Below are 16,341 nucleotides of genomic sequence, written 5' to 3' on the forward strand. Positions count from 1 at the left end.
AATTAAATGCATTCATTAATAGGAGCCATTACTCTTTATGAGTGACATAACATGCATTGTCATCGGTCTACCGCAGAAACATACTCACTTGTGCTCTTTAAATAAAGGGGTACATTTGTTGTAAAGGAATAGTTTACCCCAAAATATTAATTTCCTGAAAACGTAATCACCCTCAAGCCATCCAAAATGTAGATGAGATTGTTTCTTCATCAGATTTCATCTGGATTATTGTGATGTTTTTATCAGCTGTTTGGACTCTCATTTTGACGGCACCCATTCACTGCAGAGCATTCATTGCTGAGACACTGATGCAATGCTCCAACTCTGATGAAGAAACAAACTTCAGTGTAATTATGTTTTCAGGAAATTAATATTTTGGGGTAAACTAGTCCTTTAAAACTCTCCATCAGCCAAACACTGAATTGGATAATGCAAAACACATTCACATACCAATCCTGCAGCTCTCATATGTGCATTGCATTTACAGGAGGAACGCCGTACAAAAGTGCTGTGCAGTCCGTGCGTACACTTTGAGCATCACCGGGTAATAAACACTTCATAGTGATTATTTTGAATATATATACAATCTGTTTTTATTTGAGAGGTTTGTCTAGACGCTGTGAAAATTGGTTTAGACTTTAATGCCATTGTGCCCGGTAGCAAAACAGAACCGGTGCCTTTAGTAGTCACTTGAGGTTCACTGAATTGTTAATTGTGTATCTTACCGCTTGGTTACACAGACGAGCCAAATAAGCCCAAGCAGAGAAGAGTAATGATGTCATCTTATGTGCTGAGAGCTCTGTTGTGTTGCACTAATCGGCTCAGCGAGCCCGAAGGAAATCATTTCAGAGCTGATATTTTTTCAAGAGCTCCGACTGCCACATGTTCTTCCTCTCCGGAAAACGCTCTGGAATTTGAATCCGCCGGAAGTCCTGGATGCATTTCTCCAGCTCCTGCTCCGGCGTCATCTTCTCCTTGGCCGGTTTCCTCTTCCCTGCCATGACGTCACGCGGCCCGGCGGTTCGAACGCGGAGCAGATCAGTTCTCCTTGGAATCGGGGTCGGACCCTTCTTCACTGGACGGTCCAAAGTCTGGATGTTGGGCTGGCGGGTGACCGGACGCACGATGACCGTTTCCTGCGGAGAGCTGGCTTCCGATTGGGTCTCGGAACAGGAAGAGGAGAGCTCGTTTAGGGAAGTGCCACTTTCACCCTCGTGCTCGCTCTTGTGGCTCTTGCAGCAGCAGTCGCAGTGAGAAGAAGACCATCCGGATGGGCCACCTTAAAAACACAAAGCCAGAAAACCCACAGATGTCAACAAAGCACATACAGCCCAAATGATAACAGAAGTCACATTGGGAGTCATTCTCGGAAGTCAGTGTGATTTTGTTTTAGATATCGGATTGCAAAACAGCCCATTCAGGACTCAGGATGTGTGAAACCCGATAATAGACAGTCGATACTCATACCACCCTTTATGAAGCCCATTTAAAATGCATAATTGAATCAAAAGGAAATGAAACTCACCAACTTGAAAATAAAAAAGCATCGGTGCACGGTGAAAAACATTAATATGTACGAGTGCAAGCAAGTCGCTTGACATTGAACAGTTTGACCTTATCAAGTTGACCTTATCAAGGACATAAAGAATCCACATTTAAATCACCATCTGAACTATATGTATCGATCTGTTTTGTTTTTTTTGCACAAAGAACTTTTCTAAAACCACAAAAGGCTGAGTCCTTGTCTCAAAAAGATAACCGTGTGCATCAATCCCTCTTGTTATCTGATGGACATATGCATACATCAAACTATGACTGCAGAGAAATCTCCCAACATCAAAGTATTAGCTGAATCAAAGGACGAAACACCTTCAAATACATTTACATATTCATATTTTCATATAATCCTTGAGTGCGATAGAGGTGGAGAGTCTGAAAACAGCTCTAAAAACAGGATTAGTGAAAATGCATTGTTTAAAACTAAATTGAAATGTCTGAAAATCAAACTTTGAAGCACTTTGTGAAACTGTATGGATGGATGACATCCCGTCCACCTTCTCAGGCAGACCACAAACCAACCTCTGAAACCAGTTATTCTGTTTCCTGGCCCCATGTATCACCGGCCCTCCAGGTGTCTTATTCAGTTCATGGACACAAATCACCTCCCACTCCAGGGATCCTGGAGGAAAAACTCCTTGAACATGTCCGGGTCATATTTCATGTCCAGATCAAGGCAAAAAAAAAAATATTTTGTATAAAGAAAATAAAATTCTAGACCATTGAAATTCTCAGTGCTGTAATGCATGAGTAAACTAAAGTAGTAAAGTAGTAAAGAATTTATACAAAATGGTATCAAATTAAAAATCTTTAGTTCTGACAATTAAATTATCGTTAGTGTGATAAATAAATGTACATAGTAAAGACTTTATTTGTCATGGTATTAAAATGAATCATTAGTTAAGACCAATAAATTATCTTTAATGTATATATATATATATATATATATATATATATATATATATATATATATATATATATATATATAAATGGTTATGCATTTATGCGTCATGGTAGATGGTCATTTATGGGCCATAAAAATATTATTGTGATAAAAAATTAAATAAATAAAGTGCATGTGTAAATAATAAACAAGTAAAGAATTTAAACATTGTGTAATTTAAAAAGAAGCATTAGTTAAAGACCTTTAAAATTCTCTTTATTTTCATGCAAAATGAAAATATTAATGAATTAATTAACTCTACATTATTGTATTAAAATTAATATTTTTTCAAGACCATTTAAATTCTCATTACAAAATTAAATAAATGCATAAAAAATAGTAAAGATTATATAAGTTGTGCATAAATGATGCATTGCTTTTTAAAATCTCATAAATAAATAAATAATTTGTAAGGCATTTATACATCATGGAGTTGCTTGTTACCGTGTCCATGTTCAATGTCACTTAAAAAACTAGTTTCTTTATATGTAAATTGTTCCTATAATTTGGAGATGAAATATGACCTGGGCATCAACCACCCAAATCACAGTGTGTGGATGATCTTGCACTTTTGTTGTGTGTATATAATCGTTGCTACATTTTCTCAATCCTGTCCCCATGAATTGCAACTGTGCTTTGAAGAACATAAAACGCAGTACCTATAGCTTTATAGAGGCTCCATAAAATAAGTCAGACGTTTTCTCCCCAGGGGTCACTGTATCTCCATCTTCCTGTTATTGGTATTCCTCTTTCTTTCACTTATGTATAGAATTTCAACCCTTTCACCATCAGCTTGACATACTATTAAAAAGAATGATCACCAATGAGATGACATCTGCATAGAGGAACGCTATTTACAACATTATTAGCTAAACACGAAACTCAGAACCAATAATTTGTGTTCATTGGGTCTCCGAAGAAGCTAATTTATCCTGATTAATAACAATATCATTCAACTTGACTTGCAAATACATTTTACCGAACGCAATAACAGGCTAATTGAGGGCGGTGTGATTGCTAGTGGCTTTCTAATGGGAATCCATGAATCTGACACCAGAAAAAGCAGAGTAGTTCCCTGCATAACAATTAAAGCAGGTTCTCCTCTTTCCTCGGCACCCACTTATCCTCTTTGTCCATCTCTCATCTTTGCTTCTCTTTGCATGCAGTAGATGAAGGGTGAATAGAGAGGCTTCTACTATAGCCTGATGGGACCACAAGTCCAGAAGTGAGGCGATCAGCTATAACACTGCCATAAAACTTAATAAGCTGGGTTGGAACTGCTCCCCAAATTGCTGTTGTCCTCAGACGGCATATTTATACGGAAGCTTGCATTTCCCAGAGACAAGGCATTCCTTAGTCATTGCTTATTGGTATTACTGTAGTCAGTAAATATCAAATAGCCTTGGTCAACGGGACATAAGGGTAATCTGGTGCTGTTTACCATTAATACTCACCAAGCTTCTTGCAGCAGTTTCTTTCAGACAAGAAATGTTATGCATTTTGCCGTCTTCTGATCTCAGAGCGACTACAGAGCTGCGTTTACGGCTGCACGGATCATATTGCAGGCCCATTATGTTTGGGGCTTGTCTGCAGAGCTAAATCAGTTACCGTATGTGAGTGCCTTCTGGTGAATTACACAAGCCTGAGAGATGCAGCTCGGGCAGAGACAATCTGATCACAAGGGGCAACCACCCACCCGAGTCTACCCACAATGCATTGCATCTACGTAAATGTCAGAGAGTGCTTCCGATCACAATTCTCCTGAGCGGCGTGCTCGGCGTAATGTGTTTCCTAGCACTACAATAGAGGTCAGACAGCAATTTCCTAAAAATAGTGTGACGCACATCTATGCATTTTTAATTAACACTCAATCTTCCAATGCTCACATGAAGCAGCCGATACTATGGGTAAATCATATGGGTGGCAACTAATGTATTTGTTGCTTCCTGTGTATCTGTGTATTAAAGTTTGCAAAGATGTTTAACTGTTAGAATGGTACGAAAATTAATTTATTATGGATTATGTATACTGGAAATTACAAGGAATGCAGACCCATTACCTACTTCTTTCCTTCACTTGATTTCCTCTTCCGTAGGAAAGAGACTAATGAGATTAAAGTGAGAAATCGAGATCTAGAAAAGACTATGTAAATCTCATGTCTACTCTGTTCATTAATATAAATGCAACATTTTCTCATGAAATTTGTTCAACATTAAAAAAAGAAAACCTGGAGCCTTTAATAGTCTGTTGACGCATGAAGCTTGGCGCAAAGCAACGGAAAAAATACTGACCATGAATGTGTCGGGAAAAAATAGCAAGGAGACATTTTTTATTATTTATTCATTAATTTTCTGAGTCAGTGTTGGCTGCAAAGATGAAGCTAATAATGCTGACTCACCATTTCCGCAGTACAGTGAGATAAATTCACATTTTATGTGGATTTTGTGTTCGATTTGAAGTGGTTTGTTTAAAATTAAAGATGTCAAGCTTTCTATTCATAATATTATTTCTCAGAACCATGAGGCAAGTCGACTATTGCCTTTATGATTCATCATTGTGAAGAGCTCCAGTTCACAGAGACCGAACGGCAGAAAGTGCATCTTGTTTGTGTTCTTTATTTTACAAAAGCACAACGTTTTGTTGATATTGTGAATGTACACAAACACAAGTAGATATTTACAGTTCTGAATGATCTATTACTCTTTTCTGTACGAGCAAAAATGTACTGTGTAAGTTTTTTTAAGTTGTTTCTACGAGTACCAGAAAACATGTCGCCTCCATGTCATGCAGTCATGCAATAAATACTTGAATGTGAGCCTATAAATACACATTTAATATTTAATTTAAATACACATTTAATAGCTTAATAGTGGTGATTATAAAATCATCTGACCATGCATTTACATAAATCCTTACTTGAGCTACTTGAGCCCACTGCATAGCAGCTTTCATTGGCCACCGTTTGACTGACATGTAAACAGCCAATTACATAATGTTTTTTTTTTTTTTCAAAGGCATTTTTAAAGGTGTAAAAAAAATAAGTCGATGTCCCTACAAAACAGAGTGACATGCAAACGCATCATTCATTCAGGATATCATTTTCAGTTGCCAAGAATCTATGCCGTGAACTTTGCAGTGTTTAGTTGATCCTGATGACACATTTTGTGTGGGTTATGCATCAGATGTTCAGTGGTCTGTGGGTGTAACATCTGAGACTGAGACTATAGGGTGGCCTGAAAAAATACATAATCACTGTGGCACTCTGTAACTATAGATCAACAATATGCTCATTTGTGTCAATTATATTTCAAATCTGTGAATGATGTTGTAATGAAATATCCTATAAAAGTCAGAAAAAAACATTTTCTTTTTGACTATTTGGATCCAAAACCATCCAGCTCCCAAATAATATGGTCTATCTACAAACAGCAAAGGGAAAAAAATAAAAAATATTCTCAATTCTTGAAAAATGATTGAGTCATGCCGTCTGTTTTGGTATGCCAGGAAAGTCAACCAATCATACTTACCACAACCCTGCAGACATCTCTGGATTGGAGCTATTTCCACACACACACGCACTCATGCATACAGGCCTCAGTTTGCACAATACTATCATAACCATCAATTTTACTGAGATGATAATAAAAGTCTTTCTGCAGGTACAGGTCTTTCTGCAACCTCGGATTTTGTGGCTCTGACTTAAAGACACACAAAAAAAATGTTTTTATAGGAGAAATTAGCCAGGGAAACTGCACATTGAGGCTTGTTAATGAAAACGGGACTACTGATACTGATCCTGAATACTGGGGGTCTGTGCCATATTTTCATCCTATGAAAAACTGCAGATCAAAATCAGTTAAATTACTTGTGCATGAGGTTGATCAACTGTATGGGCATCTCAGGGTTAGATCAGTACAAGAGCTCTGTGTAAATATGTATATTGTCTATATCTGATTAACGTCCTTCTGTTATGGTTTTTGAGCTTTGAGCTGAGTGTGTATGTGTATGTGCTTGTGCTTGTTAATGTACAAAGTAGGCCAATTTTGTCCTTGCGGGGGAGCAGTCATATAGAAAACTAATCTGTGCAAATAAAAAAGCTTGTATATAAGAAGCACAAACATTTTACTTGGAATATTTAGCTGTGAAAACCCAAACTGTGCTTATAATGATGCTAATGAGGTGTCCGAATGTAAAAAGAGCTGATGCATCATGGGAATTAAAGCTGGGTGACAGTAGCGTCTAAATGGGTTGGACTTAATAAACACCCTTTGTCCTAATCCAGGACGAGTAACACCAATCCCAGTCTCAGAGTCTTTGTGCTGGAAGATTACAGACAATGTGACTTTTCATCTTCTGGATGATGTTGACTCAAGCTGCAATCTCCTTCTTTTGTTAAAGGCATCCATGTTCATCTGAGGGAAAGAAGCGTCTGACAGACAGATCGGAGAGCCCAGATCATCTCATTGTAGTCGTGACCCCTTTCAAAGCACTGATGGGCTCTAATAAAACCAACAGAACGAGATGACTGAGAAGCTGTCATTACTACAGTGGTTTCTTTTGAGACATGGAGAAAGACAAATTATACAGCATCACAGAGAAAGGACAGGAATATTTTAACACTAAAGAAGAGCCATTGTTGTAAATCTGGAGGCTTCTTTAGGTGAGAGTATACAACACTTTTAATGCTTGTAATGTACGGTATAAACACCAACTTCATGTCATGCTTTTAAACAGTCATTTTTACTTCCTTATCTGGTTCAATTCATCCATTAAACAAATAAGAAAAGAATTAACCAAATGTCTTATTGCACAAGTTCCTAACTAAAAAAAGTAAAAAGCTGTCACTGGGTCTTTACCCTACAGTACAAGAGCTAATCTAAGACAGAGGTACATCTTTGTGCATTATTTACCTCTAAATGGTACATATTATTGTATTAAAAGTTAATATTAATATTAAAAACCTGTGTACATATTATTATAATGGCATATATTATGTACTATATTAACAAACACACTGCAGATATTTAAACAACTATTTTTGTTTAACAATTACAAAAATTTACAACAAAGATCCCATTAAATATAATAATAAATGTCTTGTTTAGCTTTGATTTTATTTATGGAAATAACTCCAGATGTTTCTCTATTTCTGTCAGTGTTAAATCCACTTTTCTGTTTGATTGAGAAATCGCATTTTCATACTCCAAAGCTTATTTGAACGTGCACGTAACTAAAACTTAAAGATCCCCAAAACCCAGAAGCTCATGAATCAATGAGGTTTTGTTAGTGTGAGTTTGTTGGGTAGTGTTAGATGCATTTTATGTGTAGTGTCGGTCATTTAGATGTAAATAAAAGCCTTGATAACATTTCTGATTGTATCTCTTCACAAGACTTGAATTAACCCACTCAGTTCATATGAATTAATTTTATGATCTCTGTATGCATCACCCCTGTGCACTTGTAATTTCACAGATTTTTTAAGCAAGTTTTTTAACAAACTGGATATGATCGGTTCCGCTGGAAAACCACTCGCTCTGCTTTCACACTCTTCTCCATTTACTTTCCATCTTACTTGGAGTGGCTCTTTCTATAGTTGTATCTACACTACCTCAGTGGACACTGGACTTATTTCCTGTGCCAGTTCAATAATGGCTGTAAATCACTAGCGTTTAAAAGAATAATCTAAACTGCATATTCACTTGACGTTGTTAGAGGATATGGCCAGAATAATCTCTCTCTATCCATGGTGTATTTTGACAAGCTTAGTTGCCTAGCTCGTGTTTCAAGTGCTGTGGGCCTAATACACTACTTGAAGCACATTTGATTAGCCCACACCCTACTGTATAATCTGCACTGGCCTGGATACAATGTGACAGGCTGAGTCGTGATGTTGCAATACATTAATTGCAAAATTATATAGCGTGGGCTAGATTCTAGGATTTGAATGAGATAATTATGTACGCAGCATCAACTTCACTGGACGTTTCTGCTTTGTGATGCAAAAACATGCCGTAGATCATCAGTATTCTTGGGCAACAGAGAAGGTGACCTTAAGAAACATCTAATAGATTTTTAATTGGAAAACTTTCAAGTTGGCTTGTGATGTTTATAATTAGCTATACTGTTTTGGTCCTTAATGATCAAAAGAATAAGGCTCGTCCAATTGAAGAGGGTTTGATACTGATAAGCTAAACTTAAAAACAAAAAAACTAATTATTCTTATTGTATTTAACTTTCAGGAAAAGAAACACGCCTTATTTTACACATTTTGGGCTTTTCATCATAAAAGTGAATGGTGCTTAGGATTTCAAATATAATATAAGGCTCTGCTTGACAACAGGTCGAGATTTTGGGTCAAATAAATAAAAAGTCATTGAGTTCTGTCTGAATACAGATCTGAAATGTGTGAGACGTTTATGAAATCGCATGATGCTCATGCAATTTATTTTTCTGCCAAGCAAACATCAGTGTGGCTGTAATCTTTGGCCATTAATTAATGCAGAGACAAAACTGACCAGTTGATACGAAAAAAAAAAAGTTGCATTTTTAAATGCAAGAATGGGCAGAGATGGCATGTTAAGTGATGAAGCACATAAGAAGGACCGCAAATGATATATCACCAGTCTCTTGGGTGGTCTAAATTGGTAAAATGTGTCATGTGGGTGATGTTCTGAGAAGTAACAGCACAAGAGAAGGCAGTGAGGCCTGTATAAAGCAACTGGTTCATTTCACCAGGGGATTCAAGAGCAAATAAATTCAGAAAAGAAACAAGAATCTACCAATCATGCTGTAAACTGAAATGTGCAGCGTAAAGTTAAGATAAAACATTTCAACCATTAAGTGAATGAAAATAACAATTTGAGCTAATTGGATTTTAAATACAACTTTAAATGCAAAAAAAAAAATAATTATTATAATATATATTTTTGTGCATGCACATCATATATATATATATATATAATGTGCATGTTTTGAACTATGTTGCATAACACTGTGGTAGAAATCCAATAAAGTCATCAGTCTGTAAACCTTTTGCTTTAACATCCTCATGTCTCTCCAAACCCATAAGATTGTCTTTCCTGTGGAAGAAATGTCAGAGCTGCTTCAGTGAAACTGCATGATGATTATAACTGTCAAGTTCATTTGTTTGGTTTATTTAACAAAAGTAATAGGTTGGGACTTAAAGCCAGGTCTCCTTTCCTGTTAAATAAAAGTGTACTACTAGATCGTCCCATCTGATACACAATTATAAAGGAACAACTAATTCGAAAAAAAGTGTGTCATTTCTTTGTTCATCTATGGACACCAAGTAAGATAAGATAAGATAATTTAATTAACCATAAGATCAGTAATACAAAAGTGTTACAGGTTTTATTTTATATGGAGTTTCGAGTAATCTTTAAGTGATACATGATTTATTTATTTATTTATTTATTTTTGTGATCGACAGATATCATGTAGCCCTTTGTGATTTCTTTGTTTGTTACATTTATAAAAAATATAACTTATCTTAATAACAGACAAACAAGCCCAGCCCAGATGATAAAAAGAAATGCAAGAGTAACATAGCACATGACTTTCCATAAAAACTAATGCAATTATAATGAGAGTAGTGCAGATAACTCAGATTTGGGAGTGCAGATTTGCATTCCAACAGAACTGGTTTTTATTCCGTCATTGAATGATTCGTTCATTAAATTTAGTCAAAAATGCTGGATCGTTAAGAATCTAAGTGACTGAGCTTACAAGTGAGTCACTGAATCATTCATTCAATGGATTCATTCAGAAACACTGATTCATTCACAATGGTTGATTCTGCTTTGAATAGTTTGGAACCTATGCTGGAGCAAAAGTAGACGAAATATCTTGCAATATTGTGTATAAAATGTAAGTTAATCAACATCTCAACAAAGTTGCTATGAAATGGGTTTCATCGTAAGATCCAGTTATGATATTTTGAATAAATTATGAACATTTTTAATTCCTTAATGTCTTTAACTTCTTGATTATTAAAACCAACATCACATTTGTCTTCATGCTGTTGGTCTGAATATCAACTTACAATATAGCATTACTCCTTATCTTGATGTGTCATAATTTTTTTCATTATGTGGGCAATGGGCGGGGCTGAATGCTGCAGTAATTACACTGATGACAGAGAACAAATTATTAAGCAGCCATATGTCCATTTGCCCAAAATCTCGTGACTGTCCTCCAGAAGTATTTTACTACTTATAGTTTTTCCAAGGGCAATTAAGCACAAATTGATTTTTTAAACTGGCCATATGCTGCAACATCTCTCTCATTTAAGACAAAGGCGACTCAAATGAACCACTACTGAAGGCAGACGCTGGAGAACAACTGTGTATCCAAGGTGCACATGTATTTAAACAAAGAGAGATTGAGCGAGAGAGAGAATAGAGAGAGAGAGAGAGAGAGAGAGAGAGAGAGAGAGAGAGAGACGCACTGTTAAGACAATGAAAGTTTAGGCTATAGCCGACTCCTCATTGAAAATGTTAACATTTATTTATTTTTTTACATTTTTAACAGGTCTGTTAATTTATGCAATTAATTATAGGCCTGTAATGAAAAAAAGAGCAGCTTTATTAAGTGCACCGATTTTCAGAAACAACCTGTTTAATGCAAAATCCCTTTATTCTCATGTTTTTTCACTATACTGGCCACAAGAGAGATATTAAAACCGTGATCAGCATTCTTTAAGTAGTTTCGCTAAACATCTTACTGATGGGGCTATAGTTTTTAACCCAAACTAGTTTATGTAATGGTCTAATTGACAAACCAGATATCACAGTTTGTCTGCTAGATGCATGTTAAAGATCGCTTCATCCGGGAAACATCTACTGTACAAACATCTGATAGACGTATTTCAGACGTCAGTTTTACATGCATTCTAAAACATAAACATCTTAAAGACATCTAAACGTTCTATAGACGTATTGCAGATGAGCAAACACTCAAAAAAAATAAAAATAAAATAGATGCAGATTTAATGCAGACGTCAGGGATTTGTCGATAATTACCGACTGGCTGTATATTGTCGTGAAATAAACTGTACTTACGGTAGAAGACGTACTCTGCGTTATTGGACCAGTATCTGTCATCAGTGCGTCTGTTGTGCGGAGAAGCGGTGACTGATGAATTGCACGCGACGATGTGGAAGCCGCTCTCCGCGAGCAGATCAAACGCGCGCTCCAGGTGGAGAAACTTCAGGTAAAACTGAGAGGTGTATCGCTCGGCTGTCCTGTCGGGATCCCGGCTCTCGTTTAGGGTGTCCCCAAAAACTTCTTTGGCCAGACCGACCCTTCCGCAGATGAAGATTTTGGGTGTTCCTCGCGCTTTAGGATCCGCGTCCCTTCCGAAGGCGCACGAGCTCTTGTATCCCACCGTGATGAAGCCGTAGCGCCTATCGCGCGCGTCCAGGTAAAACCTCTGATCGCTTCCCTGGGATGCTTCGTCGAAATCACCGTGGATGTTTTCATCAACCGTCAGGATTTTGACAAGCTCAGGCAGCTGGAAGAACTCAGCCTCGCGTTTGAGTCTCCCTTTCTCCGGGAAATAATCCGGGAGCACCACGCTCTTATCGCGGAGATAGTCCAACACATATCGAAAGAGGAACCCGTCCCTGTCGATGAAGATGCGTCCCTTGATGTCCTGCGCGAGGTCGTTGGAAACGTCTTTTTTAGCTGAGAACAGTTTCCCCAGCAGTGAGTTTGGCACGCTGGTGAGGGTGGCATGGCGAGTGTAATACACCTGTCCACCTACATTGAGCTCAACCACATCACCAGAGCAACTCTGAGCACATCCACTGTCCTTGGGCGTCTGATAAGTCCTGCAATTCTCAGTCAGAGCCATTTTAGTGCGTTGCACGCTTCAAAAAACAACAACAACAACAACCCAAAACGAATACGCAAAAGTTTTGATTCGTCTTTAGTGAAAAAAAAGTCAAAAGGAACATAACCTGCACGCGCTTTAATAGACATTCAAAGTCTATTGTGTTATGTACAGCATCTTTGAGTCATGCAAAGTGTTTATAGACATATATATAGATCAAAATGTCATTTTAAGATTAGGCTTTTTCAACTAATGTAGCTGGGCGTCTATTACCAGAGGATAAATCTGAAAAGGCATCTCCCTGCTATTTGAAATAATGTAGAAATAGAAGAGCCCTCACCCAAGGGAACCAATTATGCAGCTCATGTAACCTCCAGCCGAGAATCCAAAAATAAGTTCTGCTTGTAAAAAATGAAAAACTGCACCAACCAAGACAGCTTCAACTTCCTTTAGAAGAGGAGTGCTTCTCTCCCAGGAATTCTAGTCTGTCCAGAACAGTTAGTCTTCATGTACCTGGCACCCACCCAGCGTTTCAGTAAAAGGATCTGTAGTTGAAAAGGAGGGAGCGCTGTGAAGTTTGTGCATCCTGACTCTCCTGAGCATCAGCAGCGTTGTGCGAATGGATGCAGCGTGCAGAGAAAGGCTTTGGACGGGGGAGGGAGACCATTCTTAGGGAGATGAGCCTTACATCATCTTAAAGGAAAATGACAGCTGGAAACACACAAGCATTTCACCCTGCTTCTTCAGATTTCCAAATATGCTTATTAAATTAACATGCTAGAGATGAATTAGTTAGGCTGCAATATACATTTTCATATAGATTTGGAAAATGTAGCACTAATCCATCACTTGCTCACCAATGGATGCTCTGCAATGAGTGCCATATGAATAGGAGTCTGAACAGCTGATAAAAACATCACAATAATCCACAAGTACTCCAGTTCATCAATTAACATCATGTGAAGCAAAAACTGCATGTTTGTAAGAAATTGTGAATTTGCCTACATATTTATAATCCATAATAATGCTTCCACCAGTGACTAAGTGATGCAATGCTACGTTTCTCCAAAATTGAAATGTTGAAGAAACAAACACTCAACATCTTGTATGTAAATTGTAATCAAGTTTTCAATTTTTGGGTGAACTATTCCTTTAACCATTGAGCTCAAATCCGTGTTTCCTGAGATTAGCTTTGGAAAGTTTTGGGGGCGATTTGAGGGTGTGCTATGGTTTCAGGACCACGGACAGTTCCTCACAAACCTGGCTGCATTTGACTGCCTTTACTTGACTGAGCTAACAAATATTTCACAGTCATTTGAGTATTACATAATGTTTGATAGTGCATCGGCTTTGTGTAATGCACATCTCTTGAAACTACTAAAACTCAGCAGCATTTCTGTTCCTATCGCTTTTACCGAACATTTTATGAAATCCACTCTGAATTGACATCACAGATTTAATAGCATTTCAATGACTTTCATCTAGAGAAACCCTCACAAGATTGTGTGCACCCAGAGGATGCTTTGAGTGAGAGAACATATTTATTTTAGTATGCAAACCTTTGGCATTGTGTGTTGATCTTGTTTCATGGAATTTGTGAGCTTGGCTTCACCGAGCGTTGGCTTTAAGTCTGTGGTCACCCTTACCCTGCTAATTTTGTGTTTTCTGCTGAAAAAGTGTTGCTAGGCACCGAAAGGAGAAACTGTGAGTGGGATTCAGATAGCAAATGCTCTGCTGTTTTCTTTTTATCTGCAATAACATTTCATTATATAGACTTATATAGAGTTTTTGCATTAATGCCTTCAGTAATACATGAACATTATGATATCGTTAGAATTCAAGCTGATGTTTATTCCCTCTCATGATTCTCAGAAGAAGATATGAATCATTTGACTATGCTATACTTCCAACATGTACTTTGTCTATTTGATTTCATTCAGTCTTCATTTTAAAGCAGGTAAGACTCCATGCGAAGTTAAGACATGCCTGCAGCCACTGCCTTTAAACACTTGAATAATGAATTACAGCTCTTCAGGTGCACATCTACCACTCGTTCAGCCCTGTCTGATCACTGGAAAATGTATAAAGTGTAACAAATGCAGTGTTGTAAAAAATAGCATTACCCCATTCATCCACAGATTAATGCAATGTTGCATTAAAGATAATATGTGTATAAATGCATGTTATCTTTTTATTACTTCAGTTACTTGTCAGACTGAGTGGTTTTTATGATCCATAAGCATAACACGTACACTTCGAAAAAGGGAGTCATCGTAGCTGTGCAGCAATACGTTGACCTAGATTTGCAGTATTTTCTGGATTTCAGCCACCCCTGCCTCAGAGAGGAGCCATTTATGTGGATTTGGATGTTTCTGCATTCGGAGGACTGTGGGGGTGCTTTCATGCTTAATGGAACCAGAAGCGTGCCATTATTGCAATTATTTATTGAGTATAAGGATTTGATCCTGTTCCTGTTCCCAACAGTAAACACATCGCCCAGTGATTTCTAATGGCTTCATTATTCCCGATAGTTTGGAAAATCAACACAAATAAATTGTTTATGTACACGTCCACTCAATTTATGCATCTGTTTTTCTGTGTTGCACGCTGTGCATCAAGTAGGTAAAAAATACATTTGAATTCATCCCTAATAATAACCATTTTCCTTCAGGCATGTCACTTGGTGGTGGGAAGTATATTCGTACCATCAGAATCAATATTGTAAAGCTCAAAATAATTTTGTGAAGCACTTTGCATTATTAATGCACAGTGTTTAGAATGTTGATGCATGTGTAATATATAGCATGGACACAAAGCCAGTGCAGAAACCATGAATGACATCAGTAAAATTAAGATAGGCAAATATAGTAAGTGCAAGCGTGCTTTCTTGAGTGTTACTAATTCATCAAACTCACCAAAAGTAAGATATTTATACTCCAAAGCCTACCTATGAAACAAAAACATCCGCTAGGTGGAAGTGTTGTCACCCGTATATTGTGCTGTTTATTTTAAAAATTACCATAATAGCAGTGAAATAAACACTTCAAGAATAGAAGAAAATTTATATTAGGATTAATTAGAAAGTTTTGTGATATAATCTTTTTTAACTAACAACAACAACAACAAAAATCAGTTTATTCCCAAAAACCCTTTATTCATTTAAAAATGGTAATGTAATTAATAATGCAATTACTGATAACAAAGGGCAGTGATGTAGTTCTGGATGATTGTTGACAATGAACTGCCACATCTGAAAATTAAAAGTGATTTTGAATATACATTAAACCCGTTTGTCTGTTCTGACCAGTTAAAGGCCTGTTTAAAAAGGAAACGTTTGGAAAATTGTTTTGCATTCTCAGTTCCTGGTTGTAGATTTTATAAGCTTACATGGACTAATGTTAATCCTGAACACCTTTACACTCTTTATGAGATTTATTTAATAAAAAAATAAAAACATATTGTAAAAATTTGAAATTGATTATTTTACCTTTTATCTTTGTAGTCTATTATTTCTTAGTCTCTGAAAAACACATTTTAATTTTATTTTTATTTAAATTTAAGATTAAATTTTATAATTGTAGATTAAAGAACTAAGTAATATTAATTAACAAAATGTAGCCAGCTTTCTATAGGGGTTAGGTTTATGGTTGTTTCATGTTTATACATAATTTCCTGTTATTACTATAGTAGTATGTATTGTGTTACAAAGATACTGTAAAATAAAGTGTTATCATAAACTTCCTTCTTTGCAACACTTCAAGTAAGAAAAAAAAATATTGTTTTACAAAAAAACAAAACAAAAATAAAATCATTTGTTTTGGATGCACTGAAAAATAAAATATGTTCAACCAAGAGCCACGTCAAAGTGGAACAAACATTAGTTAATTAATATGCATGCATGCAATAATGTTTGTTATAAATTAAATTAAGCATTTGGAAGTGTATGAACAAGGCAGTCAGAATAAGAGACAGATCGAGACAGAAACGCA

At 36.7% G+C, this 16,341-nt stretch overlaps 1 protein-coding gene across 1 annotated transcript; it reads right to left on the reverse strand.

The window, feature by feature from the left end:
* Positions 1 to 271: 271 nt before the first annotated feature.
* On the reverse strand, positions 272 to 14,077 carry LOC113057845 (BTB/POZ domain-containing protein KCTD16-like). Its single transcript, XM_026225389.1, has 2 exons — positions 11,581 to 14,077; positions 272 to 1,279 (listed from the first exon to the last, which is right to left on the reverse strand). Exons 1-2 carry the CDS (start codon positions 12,371 to 12,373, stop codon positions 846 to 848), a joined length of 1,227 nt encoding a protein of 408 aa, XP_026081174.1. The 5' UTR covers positions 12,374 to 14,077; the 3' UTR covers positions 272 to 845.
* Between the last annotated feature and the right edge of the window lie 2,264 nt (positions 14,078 to 16,341).

This window comes from Carassius auratus, chromosome 39 (genome assembly GCF_003368295.1).
Source record: "Carassius auratus strain Wakin chromosome 39, ASM336829v1, whole genome shotgun sequence".
In the NCBI taxonomy this organism is placed as follows: Eukaryota; Metazoa; Chordata; class Actinopteri; order Cypriniformes; family Cyprinidae; genus Carassius; species Carassius auratus.

Coding starts and splice junctions, on each gene's coding strand:
- LOC113057845 (XM_026225389.1), bottom strand. CDS start 12,373: ATGGCTCTGACTGAGAATTGCAGGACTTATCAGACGCCCAAGGACAGT. Junction 1,280..11,580: donor CGCAGAGTACGTCTTCTACC/GTAAGTACAGTT, acceptor TGTGTTTTTAAG/GTGGCCCATCCGGATGGTCT.